Source organism: Chelonia mydas, chromosome 6 (genome assembly GCF_015237465.2).
Source record: "Chelonia mydas isolate rCheMyd1 chromosome 6, rCheMyd1.pri.v2, whole genome shotgun sequence".
Classification (NCBI taxonomy): Eukaryota; Metazoa; Chordata; order Testudines; family Cheloniidae; genus Chelonia; species Chelonia mydas.
The window spans coordinates 61,694,918-61,718,178 of record NC_051246.2 but is presented as its reverse complement, the minus strand read 5'-3'; the positions used below and the strand labels follow the sequence as shown (position 1 = coordinate 61,718,178).

The window sequence follows — 23,261 nt, the reverse complement described above, 5'->3', positions numbered from 1 at the left end:
CAAATGTTTCAACACACCCCCTATCATCTCCATCCCAGAGGCTAGCACAGATAAGAAGGTGGAAAAAACTGCACTCGCGATGAAATGTTCTCTGAGCAAGATAAAGGTGGCAGCAGCGTGATGAGAGGAGGCAGGATGCAATGCTGAGGCTACTGGGGCATCAAACTGATACACTCTGGCATCTGGTAGAGCTGCAGGAAAGGCAGCAGGAGCACAGACCGTCACTGCAGCCCCTGTGTAACCGCCTGCCCTCCTCCCCAAGTTCCATAGCCTCCTCACCCAGATGCCCAAGAACTTGGGGGCGGCCCTCCAGGCACCCAACCACTCCACCCCAGAGGACTGCCCAAGCAACAGAAGGCTGGCATTCAATAAGTTTTGAAGTGCAGTGTGGCCTTGTCCTTCCCTCCTCCCCCACGCCTCCCAGGCTACCTTGGCAGTTATCCTGCTATTTGTGCGATGAATTAATAAAGAATGCATGATTTTGAAACAACAATGACTTTATTGCCTCTGCAAGTGGTGATCAAAGAGGGGAAGGCGGTTGGCTTACAGGAAAGTAGAGTGAACCAAGGGGGCAGGTTTTCATCAAAGAGAAACAAACAGAACTGTCACACCATAACCTGGCCAGTCATGAAACTGGTTTTCAAAGCTTCTCTGATGCACAGCGTGCCCTGCTGTGCTCTTCTAATAGGCCTGGTGTCTGGCTGCGTGTAATCAGTGGCCAGGCGATTTGCCTCAACCTCCCACCGCACCATAAACATCTCCCCCTTTCTCTCACAGATATTGTGGAGCACACGGCAAGCAGTAATAACAATGGGAATATTGGTTTCCCTGAGGTCTAACTGGGTCACTAACCTGCACCAGCGCGCTTTTATACGTCCATGTGCACATTCTGCACTTGCTCAGCCTATAGTTGAACAGCTCCTGACTACTGTCCAGGGTGCCTGTGTATAGCTTCATGAGCCATGGTATTAAGGGGTAGGCTGGGTCCCCAAGGATAACTATAGGCATTTCAACATCCCCAACAGTTACTTCCCAGACCAGAAAATAAGTCCCTTCCTTCAGCCGTTTAAACAGACCAGAGTTCCTGAAGATGCGAGGGTCATGTACCTTTCCCGGCCATCTCACGTTGATGTTGGTGAAACGTCCCTTGTGATCCACCAGTGCTTGCAACACCATTCAAAAGTACCCCTTGCAGTTTATGTACTGGCTGCCAACGTGGTCCGGTCCCAAGATAGGAATATGTGTTCCACCTATCACCCCACCACACTTAGGGAACACCATTGCAGCAAAGCCATCCACTATGACCTGAACGTTTCCCAGAGTCACTACCCTTGATAGCAGCAGCTCAGTGATTGCGTTGGCTACTTGGATCACAGCAGCCCCCACAGTAGATTTTGCCCAATCCAAATTGATTCCCGACTAACCGGTAGCTGTCTGGCATTGCAAGCTTCCAGAGGGCTATCGCCACTTGCTTCTGAACTATAAGGGCTGCCCTCATCTTGGTATTCTTGCACTTCAAGGCAGGGGAAAGCAAGTCACAAAGTTCCATGAAAGTGCCCTTACGCATGCGAAAGTTTCGCAGCCATTGGGAATCATCCCAGGCCTGCAACGCTATGTGGTCTCACCAGTCTGTGCTTGTTTCCCAGGCTCAGAATTGATGTTCCACAGCATGAGCCTGCCCCATTGCCACCAGGATGTCCAAATTGCCGGGGCCCGTGCTTTGAGAGAAGTCTGTGTCCATGTCCTCATCACTCTCGTCACCACACTGCCGTTGCCTCCTCACCTGCTTTTGCAGGTTCTGGTTCCGCACATACTACAGGGTAATGTGCGAGGTGTTTACAATGCTCATAACTGCCGCAGTGATCTGAGTGGGCTCTATGCTTGCTGTGGTATGGCGTCTGCAGGAGAGCAGAGTTGCAGCAGAAGCGGTGGCTAAAGACAGATGCCACGAGAATAGATATTTATAGAGAATGACAAGAGGACCTGCAAGGTGGATTCAGGAGAGCAGAGTTGATGGGGTGGAGGACGACGGTTAGCACCGCGCACGTTTCCCGGGGAAGAATATGCGTACCCGGGAGCCCATGACAGACACATGGAGAAATTTGCTATTGAGACAATAGCAGCAGACCAGAGTCGCGGTGGATGACGACGGTTAGCAGCACCTAGGAGGACCAGAACGGATCCCCCGAGCTGCAGGAGAGCAGAGTTACAGTGGAAGTAATGGATGATGATGGTTAGCAGACTTACTGCACCGTCTGCTGCCAGCAGCATCCAGGACACAACAGCGGCAGTGTCGGTGAGCTGAGCTGAGTGGGCTGCACGCTTGCAGTGGTATGGCATCTGCGCGGAAAAAAGGTTCGAAATGATTGTCTGCCGTTTCTTTCACGGAGGGAGGGGCGGCTGACGACATGTACCCAAAACCACCTGTGACAATGTTTTTGCCTCATCGGGCATTGGGAGCTTAACCCAGAATTCCAATGGGCGGCGGAGACTGCGGGAACTGTGGGATAGCTACCCACAGTACACCACTCTGTAAGTCGATGCTAGCCACGGTAGTGAGGACGCACTCTGCTGACTTAATGAGCTTAGTGTGGACATAACCAATCAACTGTATAAGATTGATTTCTAAAAATCAACTTCTATAATATTGATCTAATTTCATAGTGTAGACATACCCATAGACATGGCCTGAGATTCATTTCTCTAAACAAGAGAGAATAAAGGTCTTGGAAAGGGAGGGAGATAGAGCCTGGTCATGCCAAATAACTTCAAAGTGAAAGAAAGGAACTCCTGTGTCAGGCTTGGTCTACACTGAAAAGTTATATCAGAATAAGTACATTGGTCAGGGGTGAGAAAAACTACACCCTGACCGTCATAACTGTGCAGACAAAACCCCTGGTGGACACACAGCTGCACCAGTGGATGGGGGATTCCATCGACATGGCTAACTTTGTTCAGGTGGTGTTCCTACACCAACGTAAAAACTTCTGTCAGTGTAGGCTACATGCAGGTCTGGCCCACAACATTTTGGCACCAGAGGCGGGGAGCTCAAATGATGCCCTCAGGCCCCCTCGCTTGGGCCAAAACTTTGAAAGGTCTCAATTCTGCCTACTTCCTACTTCTACCTGCCTTTCTACTCCTCTCATGGTACTGCTCTGCTACCTACCCCAATAAAGGAGAACTAGCAACTTAAAATGCCTTGTTCAAAAATTTTAAGTAACACGTAACTTTCAAATGCCTGAACAGCACATGTAACTTTTATTGTCTGCATAGTAAACACTGGCATTTTTATCTGTTTGAATAATCAAAGTGGTGCTTTCCGTGCCTTCTTGGTTGCAAAGATTTGAACTGCTTCCTGAAGGTCCATAGTCTGGGCCAGCTCATGGTCTATTGGGATGGTTGCAAGGCCGACTAGCCTCTCCTGTGTCATTGTGGAGCGTAGATGTGTTTTTATTAACTTCAGCTTGGAGAAGCTGCGTTCTCCACTGGCAACTGTTACAGGAAGTGTCAGAAGTATGTGCAGAGCAACAAAAGCATTTGGAAAGAGGGTGGTCATCTTATTTGTGCACATATATTCCAGAACAGCCTTTGGAGTTGATCCTGCTGAAATGTATCTTGAAAGGGCTTTCAGTTCATCACCTAAATCACTCACATCAATATCACGCATGTCATCATGTGTCAACACTGTCTGTGGTGCCCTGCATTGCTGGTGTAGGCCTTCTTCAGGTATAGTGAGGAGTTTTGGAATATCATACAACATCCTAAATAGACTGCTGTGTTCCTTGAGCTGCATGAAACGTTCTTTGACTGTATTGCACAATCTAGCACCTGGTTAAAGCATTCAACTTTGAATTGTTGTTTGGGGTCTCTTATGGGATTATCCCGTGCCTTGTAATCAAAATGTCATCTTCTTCGGTGACTCTTGTATTCTTGAATGGGTGGGAAAACAGCTTCAGTGTGAAGTTCCTCTGCCAACTTCTGTGCACTCTTCCGAATGTTTTGAAATCCCTCATCTGACCGGTAAGGCTGTAGGTATGACTTTGCTTTGTCCAGTTATTCCATTGCTCCAGATATATCAAGGTCAACACCTTGGAGTCTCTTGCTTACAACATTTATTTCAAACAGTGTGTCATGCCACAACACTAAGCCACACTGAAATTTGAAGTTATGTATGTTTCTGGTGATTCCATTTCCCTCTGCCACTGTTCTCCCACAAACAGTTCCTGTCATAGCGTTATCCTCCATAATGGCAACTATGGCGTCATCTATTGTCCCAATTTGGTGTTTGATAGGCTTTATCGCCTCCACTCGACTTTCCCATCGTGTGGCACTCAGTGGTTTCATGTCAGAGAGGATGTTCCCAGATGTTGCTTCAAAATTTGCCATTGATGAGTTGATGCAGAGAAAAATACATAGATGCTTCGAATTACATTAAAAAATTCAGCAGCCTCACTAGAAGCTGATGCTCCATCACTGACCAAGTTCAATGAATGAGAACTGCATGGGACAAAAAAAGCTTGAGGGTTTAGCTCTCGGATCCGTGTCTGCACTCCTCTGTTCTTTCCTCTCATGTTGGCACCATTATCGTAACCCCGACCTCTCATGTCAGCTATTGCAATTCCCGTATCGTCCAGCTTTTTAGGAAGCACATTTGTCAGACTAGCTCCTGTGGTATCATCAGTGTCAATAAATTATAGAAAATGCTCTGACAGTCACCATTGCAGGGACATTTTCACTAGGTTCTGTTACAAAATGCACCATTAAAGTCATTTGTTCCATATGGCTGATGTCAGGTGTGCAGTCCAGAATAACAGAGTAATATCTTGCTGACTTCAGATCTGCCACAATCTTCTGTTTCAGAGTAGCAGCCGTGTTAGTCTGTATCCGCAAAAAGAAAAGGAGTACTTGTGGCATCTTAGAGACTAACAAATTTATTTGAGCATAAGCTTTCATGAGCTACAGCTCACTTCATCGGATGCATTCCACCACAATCTTCCGTTTGACATTTGTTGCCAGTAACTGTATGATCTCATTTTGAATTGTTTTTCCAAGGTAGTGGTGTGTGTACATTTCTTGGGTGGTGACTCTTCTTAGATGCTCCTGGAGTACAGCATCAAACTCAGCCATCAGCTCCACAGTTTTAAGGAAGTTTCCATTGTTTGGCACATACAGCTGATCTGAAGTGCCACACAGTGCTAGGTTTTGGTAGCAAGCGTTCTCACAATGGCAATGAGCCTTTTCAGAACATTTTGCCAGTAAAGAGACTCTGATGCAATCTTCTCTTGATGCTGATCGTCTATGGTGCCCTTTAACCTTAGTCTCATCTCAAGCTCTTTCCACCTATGGAATGCTCTCTGGTGATTTGCTGCCTTCTCATGGCATGCCAGATTTCTAGCCAGATTTTTCCAGTCCTTTATTCCTGTAGAACCCAATGTGGCTGGAACATTAGACTGGAAGAATTTGCAACAAAAACGGTATGCAGCATTCTGGGTTTTTGAGTACATAAGCCATGACCTCTCCACTTTGTCACCATTGGGGATTTTACGCCAGTAATGTGTTGGATGGACACTTCTATTTTCATTGTCTTTGGGGAACATGAAGTTTTTCACTTGCTGTGGCCCGTGCAGTACAAGGAAGTCCCTCAGGATATTGCTCAAGTGGGTCCACAGTCCTGGATCATCTAGACTTAAGGAACTAAACTCAGCAGCATCTGTTTCTTGTGCCTCCACCACACTCTTCTCTGATCTACACTTTTTTTCTTCAGGAATGTGCATGGTTACATCCATTTGAGATGGAGATATGGATGCTGCAGTAGCTGCCAGGTCACCTGCACTCTGACTAACTGGAAGATCAGGAATCTCCTCACCACTCACATCCTCACTGGGGCCGGAAGGCTCACCGTGAACATTTGTGTCTATGTATCTCAGGAGAGCTCCTTCCTGCTTAGATAGAAAGCTTCCTTTGCTTTCTTTCTTTTTCTGAATGCTGCCCCAAAGGGGCGTTTTATTCTTTCACTGATGACTGCTGTTCTGTGCCAGCTATAGTGGCTCTCAACACTCAATTGAAGGGGACAAATAAGCAGGCTGGTAGCAGGGCCTGACTGAGGGAAGATATCAGCATCTTAAGGGCCTAACTGGCTCCTACTACTTTGGTTGACTGGCTGTTCTCCTCAAGTGGGTTCAGGAAAGCAGCAGGAAACAGGAAGCTCCCTGAGATTAATCAGTCCAGGCTCTTGGGGGTGCTGGAGAGGTACATAAGAGGCTCCTCCTCCTCTCTCTCCCTGCAGTTCCTGCTGCTTTCTGTTATTCCCTCTCACCTTTTCTCCTGCCTGCCTGTTATGTCTCTTGTGCCCTCCTTCCTCCAGCACAGCACTCCACCATCTCTGTGGTGGAAGCAGAGAGAATACATATGCACCAGCAGCAGATACAATTTTCTACACCCTGGGTCCTAGTGATGCCTGCCCCCCACAGTCGGCACCTGAGGCAGCCACCTCAGTTCGCCTCATGGTAAGGCCAGCCCTGGCTATGTGTGCGTTATGGGGCCATGCTGATATAGTTATGCCGGTGTAGTCTCCGTGGTGTAGATAAACCCCTGGTCAATAGGAGAGAGAGCAGAAGCCTGAAGCTAAAGGAGGATTTGGACATGAGGAACAGCTTTTGGCAGTGAGAGCAACTTGAGGTAAGAATGAGGATTTCCAAGGTTATGGAGCATGGTGCAGTCTCTCTGCTGTTTCAGGATGTTGTCTCAGTTGGAGTTGTGGAGGATACTAGTGCAGTGAGTTAAGCTAACTTCCAACGTTCAGGAGAAGTTTGAGTTCGCTGCTTGGCCCTGTGAATTTGTCCCTTCCAGTCACAGAACCTCCCAGCTTTGAAAGAATGTGGGATTCCTTCTGTGTGTTTTGCTGATGCACTGCAATCCTTGAAATCTGGTGTGGATTTGTCTGACCTCAGCAGGGTGTCTTTTTCCGCTTGCAGGCTTCTGGAGTCACCTTTGCATGTACCTACTGGTGTGACTAAGTGCTTTGTCTGTCTGTCTCTTTCTCTCTCTCTCTCTCCACAAGCTGGAGAACCCAGCTGAAAATCTTCTTTAAACTGGACTAGGCAGCTTTGGGAGCTCCAGTTCCAAGGGAGTGGCTGGGAAATATTGGCTCCTAGCTCCTTTCCCAGTCAGGTGACTCCACCAAAGGTGTGATCCCTGGATTGGAATAAATACTATTGTGAAAGTCTGCCCTTCCCGAGCAACAAGGATGTCCCATGCAGTCACCTAACATTCCCATTGCTTGTGGGATCTTTGCATTATCTGGCATCTCGACCAGGCACCCAGCTGAGTAGCTGCAAGCTAGAGTGGGGACCTGGGCATGCCCTGTGGGAAGTGGGTAAGTACTGTGCGGCATTTAGAGGAAGCTACTATATAGTGGGAATGTAGAGCACATCACTAGCTCAGAGCAAATCCACATTTACCACTGTGCTGGTGTCTGCTGGGCCAGGCAGTCTTTTCTGGCACTAGACTGGTGGAAAAGATAAAGGGCAGTCTTGGCTGTTTGTCTGTAGATAAGATGGCTTGGCAGGCCTGGCTTTCACTGATAGTCCTCTATCCAGCCTGCCTTAAAGTTCATAGCAATTAACTATGGAGGCTTGAGGCTCAGTTTCCTAGTAAATTTGTTCACACTAAATGTCTGTAACTGTGGCTGAGAGTGCCGTATGGTAGGGACAGTGCCTTCATCTCTATCTGGTATAGGGCTGAGAACTATTTGGGGAATCATACCAGTCACAAAGGCCCTGTTCCCCCTGAAATGGAACTGAGCTAGACAAGGCCTGCTCCTGACAAACATGGGCTAGGCTTGGTTTCAGTGTCTGAAAAACAAGGGGAAACCATTCCTTGTTAAAGATGTCTGGCTAAGGTGGGCAGACTAAAACCTCAGTTTCTAGATAGGGGTGTCATGCAACTAGGTCCTGTGCCAGCAGTAACTGGGGTGTGGGAGAAGGTGGGACAGAACATGTAGTGTGGCAAAGGCCATGCTTTCCCACCTGTGCAAATCCACTTCAAAGGTGAAGCTCCTGCAGAGCTGCCTTCCAGAATTAGGGGAGTTGGGAGGGTGAGAATGAACCTCCCATTTCAGTATGCTCCTCACTTTACTGAATGGAAAAGTCCAGACCTTGTCCACAATGATCCAGCCGTCCAAGGAGGCAATCCAAACAATATACCCAGATACTGCCCTGGGCACTCAGAGGGTGGAAGTATCGAAGGGCGGTGCACAGGAAGGAGGCTTTCTCTGTCTGCCTTGGGGAAACATTCACAGTGGCTAAGGATTCCTGTTTCTTCTTGGAAGAAGTAGAAGATGGTCCCTTGGCTCCTAGGCCAGAAAAAGAGTTCATGCATCGGGACTTCAGGGATGAAGGAATGAAGATGGGTGAGAGACAGATGCAAAAGCAGGGGATAGGGGTATGAGCTGAGTGAAGGGGCTATGGGCCCACTTGGTTACTGGAGTGTTGGTATGTAATGCATGCAGAGTCTGGCTATTTCTTCCCTGTGAGAGAGAGAGAGAGAGAGGAGGGAGCAATTCTGCAGTTAGCCTTCTTTGCCTACAATACTCTAGCCTTTGTCTGTCCTTGGGGAGCAGACAGAACTGTCTAGGGTCAGCTAGTCTTGGTGTAAACCAGGGGTGGGGAACCTTTTTTTCTGTCATAGGCCATTGACTCACAGAAAAAAATCCATTGCAAGTCACTCACCCACCTGGGGGGGTGCGGTGGGGCAGAGCTCGGGGATTCCTCCCCCCGCAGTGGGGTGAGCCAGCGCTCTCAACTTCAGCCTCGTGGGGGGGTCCCAAGACTTAGGGTTTCCCTCCCACAGTAGGTCCAGCCAGTGCTTGTGGCTCCAGCCCTGTGGGGCGGGGGAGGGTGGAGGCTCAGGGCTTCCCCCCAAGGTGGGATGAGCTGGTGCTCTCAGCTCCAGCCCTGCAGGGGGGGGCGTTGCAGCCTGGATGAAATTAACCAATGGGCCGGATCTGGCCTGTGGGCCGTAGGTTCTCCACCCCTGGTGTAAACCCTGTGGAGTCACTGGATTTAGAGGATGGAACTGGCTCGTGGCCTGGTAACTAGAGGCTGGAAATGACCAAACACAGAAAAGAAATCAGCTCCATTGTACTGACACAAGGTAGTCATCTTGGGGACCACTTCCTGTCATTTCCCTGGGAAGAGCAGAGGGTGAGCTCGATGCTCTTCCACAACCTTTTACTCTTGCCACTTGGTCTCAAGCGCTGCTATTTGCCTCTCAGTTTGCTCTGGAGGCAGGTGCAGCCCTGCCATAATGGGTTCTCTGGTGCTGAGCTCTGCTTACGGAATGCTGCTGCGTAGGAAATCACTATCTGAAGAAACCCTGAGCCACTCTAGCACCTTCTTATAACTGAGAGTCTTCCTGCTTGTTTACCCAGCTGGGATAGCTGATGATGGTGAGAAGAGGGATATATTACTCTGGCCACATTTTTGCTGTGAGAAGATTTTCTGAATGCCCTCTTGATTATGGGGTCTAACATTGTGTGGAAATCCTGTATTTTTCTCCTCTCGCAGCCAGCTACTCTGCAGAAGTGTCTGATGCCCCTGCATGTAGTCCTCCTGCTGCAGAATGAGACTGAGTCCTGATCAGTCTAACTCTAGTGCTCTTGCAGGAGAAGGCAAGGCAATATGTGATTCTCTCCCACTACTGGTGTGGAAGGGAGGAGAGGGAGACAGGCACACTTCTCCTGCCACCCTTCAATCCTGACCTGCCACATCCTTTGCTTTTCCAGTACTGCTGCTACATCTGCCAAAGAACCTTGGTTCTGACCTACAGACCCCCTACTATTCTGGTACCGTGGCCTCTCCTGTACAGCAGCTGCCAACCCTCTGCCATGTTAAGATGTCCACAAGGTACTCTGCTGTGACCACAAAACTAATGTAATTCGTATTTTAAGGCAGGTTTGGAGTCTCCATTGGTGAAATGACCTCCTAACGGTACAGCCAACCTCGGGCATTCAAAAATCGTAAGTTTGGTTTTAAAATGCTTTTTAAAAATTTCACTTTTTGTAGTGCACTTGGGTCATGGTTTTTAAGCTTTTTATCTCAACAACCATGAGGGCTGGGAACCCTTTAAAATGAAAACGGAGAATCTCATATAATAGTATTACTCCAGGACCTGGGGCTCTAAGAAAATACCAGTGGTTCCCAGACTTGCAATAAAGTGGCAGCACTGTAAAAGCTATCCAACAGCCAGATAGCTTCCTTCTGTTTCTAGTTTGTCTCCTTCCCCACAAATAAAACCCCCACTCCTCAAAAGCCACCCCAGGGATTCTCCTACTTGGAGTTTGAGCTGGCTTTGCCATCCCACCAGCATCAGAGTGTGGTACATAGATCTACAAAGAAATCATTTTGTTTTTTTTTATTTGCTAGTAAACTCTCCTGGCTGTCCCTGCCCTCAAGCTGTTCGCAGGAGCAGACAGCACATGATGCTGCAGGAATAACCAACTTGGAGGGCAAGCCTCTTGCTCTTCCTGGGGCTCAGGCTGGCAGTGGCAGCTACCTTTCTCAGCACTTGTGTTCACTATAAAATGTTCTCTCCAAGTCTGCATGTGGGGTCAGTGTGACCTGGTGACTGACATGGGGTCAGTGTGTAGGAGCTCTGGAAAGGGCTTGTACAAAAACGGGTCCTTCTCATTTTCTGATGTGTATCTTCCACCAAGACAGACCCACTGGACTTCTGTAGGGCCTATGCTGCTCCAGGAGAGGCTTATGCCCTAACCAAATGCCAGCTACTTTGGGGTTGCAAAGCCTATTATTTCTGGTGTGAAGGCATAGTATATCCAGCAGGGTTTGCAGTTCTGGGGTTGATTAATAGTTCTGGCAGCTAAAGAAACAATCTGTCTGATTCCTAAATTGAAAGTTTGATGCAGAAACTGCAGAAAGAATGGACCTGGGTTCTCTGTCCTTTAGTCCCTTTTCTGACTGACTCCTAGATGGAGCATGGCTGCTCCACAGCACATTAAACAATTTTCAGCCTCCACCCCCAGACTCTCACGTGGGGTAGTTAGTCAGGACTGGAAACCAGAGTCTGACAGTGATTCATCTTTCCCTGGGAGGACTCAATACTGTTTAAAGGTGAACTGAGAAGGATTTTTTTTAAATTGCGCTTGTGCCTCTTGCTTCCTTATGAAGGAGAAATAAGGCCTGGGAGATAGGTTAAATATGTCTTTAACTGCTTGTGTGTTCCCTTAGAGATTTTCAGAGTGTAAAGTCTGGTGGTGGTGGAGGATGACTAGAAGTCCCAGGGGTGTTTACTGTGAGTTCTACACTGTAACTGAAGGGGCAATGCAAGGACTCTTTAACAAACACTTTATTTCTCCAAAATATGACTTGGTGAGTGGTTAGCACAGTGACTCAAGCCGCTCCTCATCCCCTTCCCTCACCCACGCCTTCCCCTGCCAAATCTTAGTTTGACTAAAATCCCCTCCCTTCTCAGGTGCTGCAGCTTCCATTCTGTTGGCTCTTGCGTTATCTCCATTTAATTAATTCTGAGCCATTGTAGCCCTCTGGCTTAAGCAGGACATCCGTTTCTAACGCAGAAAAATCAATCAGAACAAGAAGTGTTACTACTACTTGGAGTACAAGCTCCTTGGGCGGGGATTGTCTCCTCATGTTTGTACCATGTCTAGCACAGTGGGGTCCTGGTCTACGAGTGGGATTGCTACGACTGCAGTAAAATGTCTAAATCACTTAGCTCTTTGGCCTACAGGCACTAGAGAAGGCTTTTGCCTCTTGATTCTTCTGCACGTCATGGTAGACAGCACTAGGCTTATCCGAAAAGCCAAGTGTGGGCAACAGTGGGGAAGGCTAGAGAAGACATGTGGGCTGTACTGCAACAGAAAGGAGGACCGAGCCCAGTGCAGCTGCTGTGCCTGGGAAACCTCATTTAGTTTAGTCCATTCCAGCAGTGGGCTGTTCCTTTGCTCATCTATTATAACAGCACCTTTCCCGCACAATGCCGTCATGCTGCCCCACTGCTTCTATTTTAAATCTCTGGGACTGGATCTTGTGACACAGGGATTTGGCATCTCCCCTACATGCTGGAATGTGGCACCTTGGAAGAGGAGAGTGGCAGCAGCTGCTGTACCGGGAGTGCCCCTCCTTGCCTTGAGCATAGGGGGAGACCCAGGTTCCTATCCTAGGACTGTTACTTGTCAGAACAGCAGTGTCTCTGTCTGTGTCAGAGCAGCAGGGTCTAACTCTCTGTGCATCTCTCTCTTACCCACCACCACATTTAGAGTTGGAATAGCCCAAGAAATCACTCCGGGCAGCTGGGGCCTCCAGAGCCCTCATTCTTCTCTTTCAGGTATGTAGTTACTTTGTTGCTGGGCACAGGAGTGGAACCAGCTGACTTGTAGTCATGCAAAGTTCTTTCACAGGCTGGCTATCAGGGCTGCTGGTGAGGGGAGGGGTCCTTCTGCATTTAAGGTTTCATGCACCTGAATCTTCTGTTTGGTATGATGACTTGCTCCTGTAACAGGGTTTCTTGGAGGGCAGTGGGGGTTGGGGGAAGTTGGAACTTTCTTGGGAAGCCAGAGGAATTTCCTTGATGGCCTTCTAACAGCCTCCATATTATCCAAATGTGCTGCTCAGGCAGATGGTACTTAACCCTCTCCTTGGTTCCCTCTGTGTGTCTTCTGAAGTCTACCATGGGTCTCTTATTGTGTGGCTGATAGTCCCAGAAAGCAGACGCTGAGAAGGACTGAGGGGACATGGGATACCTGGTCTCTTGGACTGATCTGATGCTGCTTCTGCTGTGTGAGTTCTGCCTTGGGGCTGGCAGAGTGAGCAGATACCTTTCTAGGGTGTGAGGGAAGCTTTTTATAACTGGGAATGTGGAAGAGGAGAAGAGCAGCAGCAAAGCATGTCAATCTTATGTTAACCAAAACTTGCCTGGGACAGGCCTGTCTATACTGCTTACTCAGGCCTGTCTCCCCCTGCCACCCCTCAAAGGATAGTGGTGCTTAGGACGGTCCTGAGCACCACCATCAGGGCAGTTCTCATGTGGCAGCAGTGCCAGGATCCCAGTCCAGCCAAAATTATGTATTGATTGATAGATATTTAGGTCAGAAGGGACCATTATGATCATCTAGTCTGACCTCCTGCACAACAGAATTTCACCCACCAGTCCTGCAAAAAACCTCTCACCTATGTCTGTGCTATTGAAGTCCTCAAATCGTGGTTTAAAGACTTCAAGGAGCAGAGAATCCTCCAGCAAGTGACCCGTGCCCCATGCTACAGAGGAAGGCGAAAAACCTCCAGGGCCTCTTCCAATCTGCCCTGGAGGAAAATTCCTTCCCAACCCCAAATATGACGATCAGCTAAACCCTGAGCATATGGGCAAGATTCATCAGCCAGATACTACAGAAAATTCTTTCCTGGGTAACTCAGATTGGGCCGAATAGGAATTGGTAGTGACAGTGTATCGGTGTGGGGTGAGATGGGGCCTTTGTCACCTTCTACACTGGATTCCCTGTGCCCAACACAGGAATGTGGTGACAGAGACTGTGTTGTAATGTAAATTGGGATGTTCCCAGGAAGCTCGTTCTGCCCGGAAACCCAAGCACATCCTTGGATAGATGGCACTAGGTGTGGCTATAGTTCCCTTCCTAGCCCGATAGGCTGCACCCCATTCAGGACATGCCTTCCTGGTGACCATTGGGTTTTGGTTTCTCTAGTCAGTAACTGATGTAATCCCTTAATCCTCCTCACTCTTTTATATTGGGACACTAGAGTCATCTCTTTCAACACAACTTATTTTAAGTGTCTCAAGGCTGAGCATGCTCAGTAGTTTAACTGAGCATGCTCTTCCTTTGAGGGTCTTAGTGCAAAAAGAAGGAGTCTCTGCTGAGGCCTCTGCTGAGGCAAAAGGTTCTGGACTTACCAGTTTCTCCAGGACAGGTACAGCCTGGGTGGTGGCAGAGCCAGTTTCCTCCCTTCTAATGTGCCACTGGCCTCTCCTGAATGGATCCCTTCTAGCGGGGAGAGGAGTTGTCTGCATGGCCTGTTTCGTGCTGGAACTGAGTAAGGGGGTTGGTAAGTGCCAGTGGTGCTGTGATATGGACACTTGCCCACTGGCAACTGGACTTGCCCAACTCCCTTCCATAAGTGTTGAGTTGTCGGGATGGTGCGTGGCTGAGTCCCTGATAGTGTAATGCTACAAACAGCTCTTCTTTCTCTTCCAGCTGCACTGAAATCTGCAAAAATTCTTTGCTGCAAGAAAACCAGGGTTATGTCATCAGAAGATGATGTTGTTGGGGAGGCTCTTGGGGGCAGCTTTTGGGAGGTAAGGCGGGATCATTAGGAGGGAGGAAAATGTCTTTTACGTGTCACCCATAGAGTTATGGCTTGGGTCTCAAGCTCTCTGGGTAATATGCTATTCCCCTGGAGTGGGAGAGAGGGAGAGACACTGACTTGCTTTTGGGACTGGTGTAGTTCTCTGGAGGGGGATTCAGTAGGGTGTATAGGCCTTGGTGTAAGGGGGAGGTAACCCCTTCCTTCTCAGAAGCTACTAAGTGATGCCTCTGTTCTAGACCTGAATCAACACCAATGGAGAAGAATGTGAAGCCAGAACATCCCACCTCTTAAAACTCCCTCAATACATCCACCTCCTCCTGCGGGAGCCCTGGGTGGGGTCCTAGCCCGGCTGCAAGCCTCAGCAGGACCTGCCCTTACTATGTGGTGGCCTGATTTGCTGCCCCTGGCTCCTAGGGTGGGTGTGAAGTCAATGCAGTGGGACTGACACTGTCTGCTCTTTCAGGCTGGTAACTACAGGCGGACAGTGAAGCGTGTAGATGATGGGCACCGTCTCTGTAACGACCTCATCTCCTGCTTCCAGGAGCGAGCCAAGATTGAGAAGAACTATGCCCAGCAGCTAACAGACTGGTCCCGCAAATGGAGGACCACTGTAGAGAAGGGTGAGGCCGGACGGCTAGGGTGGGCACAGGCTTCAGGAGAAGCTCTCCACTCCTAGAGCACCCTGTCTTGCTGTGGTTGGGGCTGTCCTTAGGAGATGAGCACACCCATTGGGCAGCATGGAGCTGGATTTCTTGTATTCTTCTTTCCTGGCTCAAACCAAGTAGCTCTAGGTCAGGGATGCTCTGTGGTTCCTTTCCAGCCGCCAGTTCTCTGATCCCTTCAAGGAAGGGATGTTCCCTCTGCATTTCCAAGTGCTCCATTACAAAAAAATGTTTGCCAGACTGGAAGGGGAGGTTCAGGCTTGGAGTGTGTACAAGGGAAGATCTGTAGCCTGACTAAAGGATGACTTGGGAGGAGACGATGGGAACACAAGTGCCTAAGAGAATCTAGTGGCAGGTGATTGACATCACAAGGTGATAGAGCCTTAGAGTGTAACAAGGAATGGGAGGGTATTAGAACAGATGTCCTAAAGTGCCCACTAGCCTGTGAAACTGGCCTTAAGCTCCAGCCAGGGGGCTGCCATTGCTTCCCTCTTCTAAGCTCAACTAAGCTAAGCAAAGCCCCTGAGGAATATTTTGTAGAGACTCACCTACACTGCACTGGGGCAGGACTAGGTCATCAGCTATGCATGCTCATTGTTAATACCTGACTCTGCGAGCTGTAACACCTAGTCCTTCCTCTCTTTCCTATCTGTGCAGAGAACAGTCCACATTGGCCTGAGTGCTTTTTGGTGGTGGCAGAGGTGTCCTGCATGATGAAGGAAGGCTGGCTTCTGAACTTGGTCCCCATATCTGTGGACATAGGGTTGTAATGGCCACTCTCATGTTTGCTCCTCCAGGCCCTCAGTATGGCACACTAGAGAAGACTTGGCACGCCTTCCTGACAGCTGCAGACAAGCTGAGTGAGATCCATCTAGAGGTGCGGAACCATCTTGCTGGAGAAGATGCAGACAAGATCAAGGCCTGGCAGAAGGAGGCCTACCATAAGCAGATGATTGGTGGGTTCAAGGAGACTAAAGAGGCAGAGGATGGATTCCGTAAGGCCCAAAAACCCTGGGTGAAGAAGCTGAAAGATGTGAGCAAGGAGTGTGTGTAAGGCAGAGGGGGCTGGGATGCTGGCGCTAGACATTTTTGCCTGGAGTGCAGTTAGCTTGGGTACGCTTTGTTTAGGCATCTCTTTAGTTGTGGGGGTTGGTTCTGTTAGGTGTGGCTGGCTCCTTGCCCATGGCATACTTGCAGCCTTCCTTGGTGCAGAAATATCTGGGGTTGGTGGGCTGAGGCCCTCCTGTGTGGCAACCTGTGACTTGGGGGAGGAAGGGGGTGACTTTATGTCTGTGTTGTTCGGGGGAAGCCTTTTCCTTTGAGCATGGCAGGCTGATGGCTGAGCTGGCCACTCCTGATGGGGCTTGCTCCTGTGTGATGTTTGCTGCCAGTAATAAAGTCTGAAAAACAACACCTACCAACTCTTCCCCCTTCCCCAGCCCCCCCAGCAACACGTAAGGGATGGGGAAGTTTGTGCTGGGGCACCTAGCTCTGTTTTTTACAGAACTACCTGTGTTAGGTGGAGACCTCTAAGAAGAACTATCACACAGCCCGGAAGGATGAGAAGACCGCACAGACACGTGAGAACCATGCCAAGGCAGATTCCTCCATCTCACAGGAGCAGCTGCACAAGCTGCAGGAGCGTGTGGAGAAATGTGCACAAGAAGCTGAGAAGGTGGGTGTGCCCTATGTGGACTCAGACCATTAGGGGTCACTATACCGGCGAGGCATGGGAAGAAGAGACTTGAAATGAGTGTCAGCTTAGCTCCTGGTCCTACAGGGTGCCAAGTATCCTCGCTGCCTGCTGACTTGTGTGGAAGCTCAGTACCTCATGGGACTGACCTATAGCTAGTCAGGTCCTGGTGACAGGGATCAGACAGCGCACCTGGTGCTGTATAACAAATAGTTCCAGGCTGCTGCTCCATAAGGTAGACGCTGCAGTGCAGAAGGATCGGGCACAAGAGTGACTAGTGTGCATGTCCAGGTGAATGCAGAGTTGCAGAGCTGCTCAATGGAGAAGATGGCTGGAGAGCTGAGCCTGTCTCTGTCTGTCTGTCCCCCTCTCTGTCCCCCTCCCCCGCAGCTGGGAAAGTCACTGCCATTGGAGAACTGGGGAAGGTGTCAGAGGCAGAGGGGGTCTCTGACATGGCAGGACTGCAAGCCTGGCTCTGGGGAGGAAGGGGCTTGCCTGGGTTCCCCTGATGTTCCCATACGCCATGCTTAGCTGTGCAGGGGAGTCTGTGCAGGGTCCCCTGATGGAGAAGAGCAGGAGTAGGTGGGGAAGAAGCTCTTGTGTGCCCTAGACAAGGTGCAGAGCAGGGGGTTGGCACCAGGGCCAGTTGGCTTACGTTTGTTCTCCCTCCTGGGTGCTGCAGTGTAAGGATCAGTATGAGAAGATGCTAGATGAGTTAAACCGCTACAATCCCCGCTACATGGAGGACATGGAACAGGTGTTTGAGGGCTGCCAGGAGGCAGAGTGCAAGCGACTGTGCTTCTTCAAGGAGATGTTCCTGGATCTACACCAACATCTCAACATCTCCATTAATGAAAGGTACCTACCTGTTCAGTGTGTCCTGGTGTGCGACGGGGATGTCCACTGCATGGCCTCTGGGAAAGGAGAGCGTCTGGCGTGTGTGTGTGGTGGTGGTAGGGGGCTTGTGTCCTATTATTTCCCTTTCTAAGGTGTCTGAATAGCTGCAGTCTGACCACAGCTTGTCTCTGGTTTTATTCAGGGAGGGTTCTGCCTCAGTTTGAGGATTCCACCGCTCCTACCATTGTGCACCCTTCTTGTGGGTGTGAGTCTTTAATCTACTCTGTCCTTCACTATGAAGTGAAGGCTGTTACATGCCTCCAAGGGGATGTCTACTCTGTATCTGGGTGCATGGACCTACCCCCAGGCCTCAGAGCCTGAGCTGCCATTTCTGCACAGCTATTTTTAGCGCATTAGCTTCACTGTGGACCCAGGGTGGGAGACTCACTCCCAGATGTGGTGTAGACATACACCAACTCACTGCTCCATAATCTTTGAGGGCCAACGCCACCCCATTCCCTCCAATAGCTGCAGACATTTAACCTGCTTCCTTTGGTGTGATATGACTCAGGAGATATGGCCAATGAACCCCCATGTAATACTGTGCCGGGGCATGGGGGTAGCCATTGCAGCCTCCCAGGACAGTTTTTGTGTAGGGTCGAGGAACAGTACACGTCAAAGAGACCCATTTCCCTGTGTCTCTTCATGGGATTCTGCCAGCCCTTTGCAAGTTCCAGCAGCAGGGCATCTCCAGCTGTCCATGCCTGTGAGCCAGGCCAACTGGCTCCCTGCTCCATCTCTGAGGGGATGGTGCTTCCATGGAGTGGGATGTCTGGCTTGTGAAATGCTTTGGGGTTAAAGGTGCTGGAGCATAGCCTCTCTAATCCCCAGTGGTTCTTGAAATAGGATGATGTGGAGGTGAAAGGGGAAATTTATGCACCTGACAGTAATTTGGGGCTGTACAGGGACTTGCTCACTGACATTGGTTCTGCTTCTGCTTGCAGTTTCCATGCGCTGTACCGGGATCTGTACCAGGGAATCGTGGCTGCAGATGACCAGGAGGACCTGAAGTGGTGGCGCAACACTCATGGGCCAGGCATGGCCATGAATTGGCCACAGTTTGAGGTGGCATATTCCTCATTTCCACATGCCGCAGAGCTACTTTATTGTACTCGTACTCTGTGGCTTCCCCCTGCCCTCTGAGACTTCCCACTGGAAAACACTCTGTCCCTGCTCACCTGGGATCATGATGTTTCTTTTCTTTTTTCTTAGAGGGGATAGTACTGGAAGGTCTACCTCTGTGGCAACTGGGGAGTGGCCATGCCAGCTAAAATGCAATCATTCTGGCCCCCCTCCCAGCTCTGGTCAGGGATGGGGGTTTATGCTAAGGGTAATGAGACATGCTGAATCTTTTCTCCCCCCTCTACACCCCCAATCCTCAGGCATGATCTTACTGCCTCTGCAGGGCTCTTATTTGTCAAACTATTCCATTGCATTGCTTGGCCATTAGTTAAATATGGTGCTGTGTTCTTGTGCCCCACCCGCCTTCCTCTCTGGCAGTAGAATAAACTGTGTCAAAGCTCTCTGGACTCAGGGGACTGACGTGCCTTTCCTTCTGGACAGGAATGGACCCTGGAAACCCAGCGGCCAATCAGCAAGAAGGAGAAAAGCAGTAAAAGTGCTGAAGATGTGACGCTGACCAGCATTGTGCCCACACGGGACGGTGTCTCTCAGACCCCTCCACAGACACGGCGAGGGTAAGGGCTGAAGCCTGGGACATACTGGAGAGGAATAATTATGCCTTGGAGTATGAAATAGCTTAGCTGAGAAGAATGATCTCATTTGTATTTCTCTCCTTCTTTTTTTCACCATTGGGCTGGAAATGGGTGAGCCCCAAGCAGTGCCCTTGCCTATACAACTCAGAGATGAGTAGGGCAGAGAAAGCGGCTTTCTTGGAGCATTGAGGTGGGATAGTGGGAGGATCTCCTCTGCTGTCCACGTGCACCCATATGATAGTGCCAGAGCTAGGACCTTCCTCTCCTAGTGGCCCTGTTCAGTGCTGGGGTCTCCTCTCAACTCATCCTAGCATGGGTCTGCTTAGTCTGATTCACTGCTGAGCAGGATGCTGTGTGGGGGAGGATGCTAGTAGGATTTTGCCTTCAGCTGCTTTTTATCTCTGGGAGATGGAAAAAGCCCATGGGGATTGGGAACTAGAAATCCTTCCCTAGGTACACTGGCAGGCCTGGATGTTTGAACAAGACTCTCTTCCCTGGATACGAGCATCTTATGGTTTGGTGTGGGGTGCTACCTGGTCAAAACTTGACAAGCCCAACAGTGAAAGTTTACACAATTCAGGTAGCTGCTTCCTCTTCCAGGATCTGTAGCAAATGAGTTAGAGAATGGGAAGGGGTTTAGGAAATGAGTCTCCTATGGTGTCCACTTCCTTCCTGCTCCAGAAGACATTATCTCCTGCTAGCACAAATGAAGCTTAGAATTGAACATGGCAGGGAAGGAATTGGAAGCAATCTGGGTGGAGCTGTCTCCAGGCTGTTGTCCTTTCCCAAGGAGCTGGATTCAGGGCCCTATTTGCCAATCCACAGGTTTTCCTACCAAGCGGAGAAGAACAATTTCTTCTATGACACCCTGAGGGCATCAGCCCATGTGAAGTTAGTATGGAACGCCCCCTATCCAGGGGGTATCTGGGTTCAAACTATTTGTGTTCTGCTCTTCCTTTCTCCTCTGTTCTGGCCCCTGAGTTAGGGAGACCAGCTGAATCTGCCCTGGGGGGATGTGGCCTCCTTTCTCTTTCAGGGCTGTTTCCAGCTGAGCATGTTTTGGAAATACCTGAACTTCTTTGTGTTAAAATTGGCTTGGCCTGTCCTGGGTGAGGGATGTCTGAGTGGGGTTGGGGCTTGAAAGGGGGGATGCTGTTTGGACCCGTTACCTACACAATCCCCTGGGGTTCTGCAGTTTCTGGGCTGTTTGGAGCCAAATCTAACTTCTCCTGGTCTCTCTCCTTCCCATACATTTCCACCCTCCTGTCCTGCCTCTCTGTCTCCTCCTGGCTCAACAGTGTAGTTGTCCCTGGGGCTCTACGGTGATGCATGATTCAGGAGATGGGGAGGCACCTTAGAGGGTCAGGCCTGTGTTTGAGATAATCCTGCATTTTTGTTTTTCCTCCCCACGCACACAGCGGAGGGAAAGAGGACATGTCGGAGTGGTCCGATGACGACACTCCCAAGAAGTGCCTGGATGCCAATGGGCACGAGGAGGACATAAAAGTACCAGGTGTACAGGTGCGAGCGCTGTATGATTACACAGGACAGGAGGCTGATGAACTGAGCTTTAAAGCAGGTACAGAGGCACTAATCCCTTGCCACTACCACTTGGGCTGATGGTTGGAAACCTCCCACTGTGAGATCTGGATAGCTCCTTGGGAACTGTTCATTGTCCTTGCCCACTGCTTCTGGAGAAGGGCATAGCACTGGGCAGGCCAGCACTCCATTCCACCATGCTGCTGAGAGGGGGACCAGCAAGGCTCAGACTGTGGAGGAGTCACCTCATACGTAGCGAGGCATTCAAATGCTGAAAATGGAATGTCTTGGGTCCTGGCCAAGGGGTTGGAGAAGAGCAGGCCAATAACCTGATTTGTGTTTGTTTGGGGGAGGATGGGGTGTGTGTGTGTGTGTGAGAGGTGGAAACTCTGAATAAAGACATGGGGGGTGGGGGTCAGGCAGTCTTCCTGCTTTTGAGCCCTCATTAGCAAATGTTGCTCCCTTGGGCCAGAATTGTGAAAATCTCCTCCAAACCTTTCCCTAGGAACTTAAAGGGGGAGGGTTTGGGTTGCCTTTATAAAGTGCCTCCTCTTGCCTTTGTAAAGGGGCCAGAAAAAGCTAGTTTTGGGGGGATTAAGTTCTTGTCCAATAAGCTGGAGTTAGGTTAGCAGGAGGAAACTCCACAAGCCACCACCTAAGGCAGTGGTACTCAACCTGTTTTATCATTGTGGGAAGCGCCCTCCCCAAACCCTCCCCCCACAGGCCTCTATGTCCAGTGCCCCCCACCCAGAGACTCCCTCCACAGAGTGGGGCCAGGAGCAGAGCTCTGTGGCATGCGAGCTAGGTGACAGCCCCAGTGTGGTGTGCGAGCCGGGCAGCAGCCCCGGCACAGCAGCATGCAAGCTGGGTGGCCTTTAGCACACAGCTGGGCTGCAGCTATGTGCTAATTGGGCTACTTGCAGCCCACAGGTTGAGAACTACTGACCTAAGGTGAGGGAGCTTCCTGGGACTGGAGCAGTCTGCTCCCAGTAGATGATGAGGCTAAGGAGAACCCTGGGACCTTTCTCTCCACCGTAGCTGTTTGTACTCTGCCCGCCTCTCCCCAATCTTCCAAGGGGCCATCTGGATCTTGGGAGTGTTTCTAATCTTGCTTGTATTGACTTGCTTGCAGAAACATTGACTCTTTTTGCAGGTACTAAAATCCCTGGCTCAACAAGGGCCTGGTGCATGAGGTCAGCATCTATGCTGCTGAATCACTACTAGATTTCTTGGCACTAACTCACTTACTGGCTCAGTAGAACAGCTTTAAAGCACTCCCAGCAATAAGCTGGATAAGGATAATTACCCTAGGGGGCAGGAGAGATACAATTTCTCTCCCTGACACCTGCTGGTTGGGATGAGATGGAAGGTAGCAGGCCCAAGGGTCCCACCCCTCCCACAAAAGAAACCGCTCTAATTCAAGCCAGTTCGTCCCTTCAGTGCTTGGGTCAGCTCATTCCATCTAAGTGCTGCTATGACCAGCCTGTACTAGTAGGGCTTGAGTTCAACCTGGCTTGCAAGATGACTTTCCTTCCCAGTCTCTGAACGATTGGACAGTCCCACAATGGCAGTCAAATCTGCTTGTCATGGTAGAGACAAAGGATTTCTGTTGGTGGCAAGTGATCCTATTCCTTCCCTTTCCCAAAGTTCAGATCTGGGGTAAGGAATGAGAGCCCTTCCTGGCTAATCTCTATGGGCCCATTCCATAGTTTACTGACTGCCTGGGCTTTGGCCAATCACTGAATGGGCACCTAACAGCTAGAGCTCAGCAGTTTCTCACTAGTCCTTCCCAACTGCTTCGGAGGAGCCTTGGGCCAGAGAGAACATGAAGCAGAGTTCCAGCACTGAGATTTGGGAAGCGCAGTGCTCCCCAAGGGCCTTCTCTTGACCTCTCTGGTGCTGGTCTCCTTATCTAAGGGAAAAAAAATCTTTCATAAGCAACATATCCTTCTTCGAGAGCTCCCTCTGTAGAGTTTTGTGTGCCTGCAATATGGTTCCAGTCCAGTGGGAAATATTGAGATGATGTGATGAGATCAAGATTATACTTGTTTGTTGCATTTCACCTGTATGGGGTTTGTACAGTAACTCCTCGCTTAATGTTGTAGTTATGTTCTTGAAAAATGCTACTTTAAGCAAAACGATGTTAAGCAAATCCAATTTCCCCATAAGAATTAATATAAATGGGGGGGTTAGGTTCCAGGGAAATTTTTTTTGCCAGACAAAAGGCTTTATGTATATAAAGTTTTAAACAAACAATACAGTACACAGCAATGATGATTGTGACACTTGGTTGAGGTGGGGGAGTCAGAGGGTGGGATATTTCCCAAGGAATGCCTTACTGCTAAATGATGAACTAGCACTCGGCTGAGCCCTCAAGGGTTAACACGTTGTTAATGTAGCCTCA

General features: G+C 49.6%; 1 protein-coding gene across 15 annotated transcripts in view; it reads left to right on the top strand.

The window, feature by feature from the left end:
- The window catches only part of PACSIN3 (protein kinase C and casein kinase substrate in neurons 3), a 38,959-nt gene that overhangs the window by 14,576 nt on the left and 1,122 nt on the right, over positions 1-23,261 (top strand). For 4 of the 15 annotated variants that reach the window (XM_027832627.3, XM_027832614.3, XM_027832616.3 and 1 more), the window contains 12 exons: positions 9,950-10,018; positions 12,293-12,360; positions 12,698-12,812; positions 14,240-14,340; positions 14,815-14,971; positions 15,811-16,046; positions 16,533-16,688; positions 17,389-17,564; positions 18,548-18,668; positions 19,167-19,300; positions 20,144-20,209; positions 20,737-20,897. In XM_027832627.3, the coding sequence (XP_027688428.2) occupies positions 12,767-12,812; positions 14,240-14,340; positions 14,815-14,971; positions 15,811-16,046; positions 16,533-16,688; positions 17,389-17,564; positions 18,548-18,668; positions 19,167-19,300; positions 20,144-20,209; positions 20,737-20,897 (1,354 nt within the window). In that variant the 5' untranslated portion in view covers positions 9,950-10,018; positions 12,293-12,360; positions 12,698-12,766. Of the gene's footprint in view, positions 1-6,410; positions 6,679-8,254; positions 8,411-9,949; positions 10,019-12,292; positions 14,341-14,814; positions 14,972-15,810; positions 16,047-16,532; positions 16,689-17,388; positions 17,565-18,547; positions 18,669-19,166; positions 19,301-20,143; positions 20,210-20,736; positions 20,898-23,261 lie in introns of those variants that run through there. The other 11 variants (XM_037900205.2, XM_027832644.3, XM_043550103.1 and 8 more) reach the window with 11 other exon arrangements.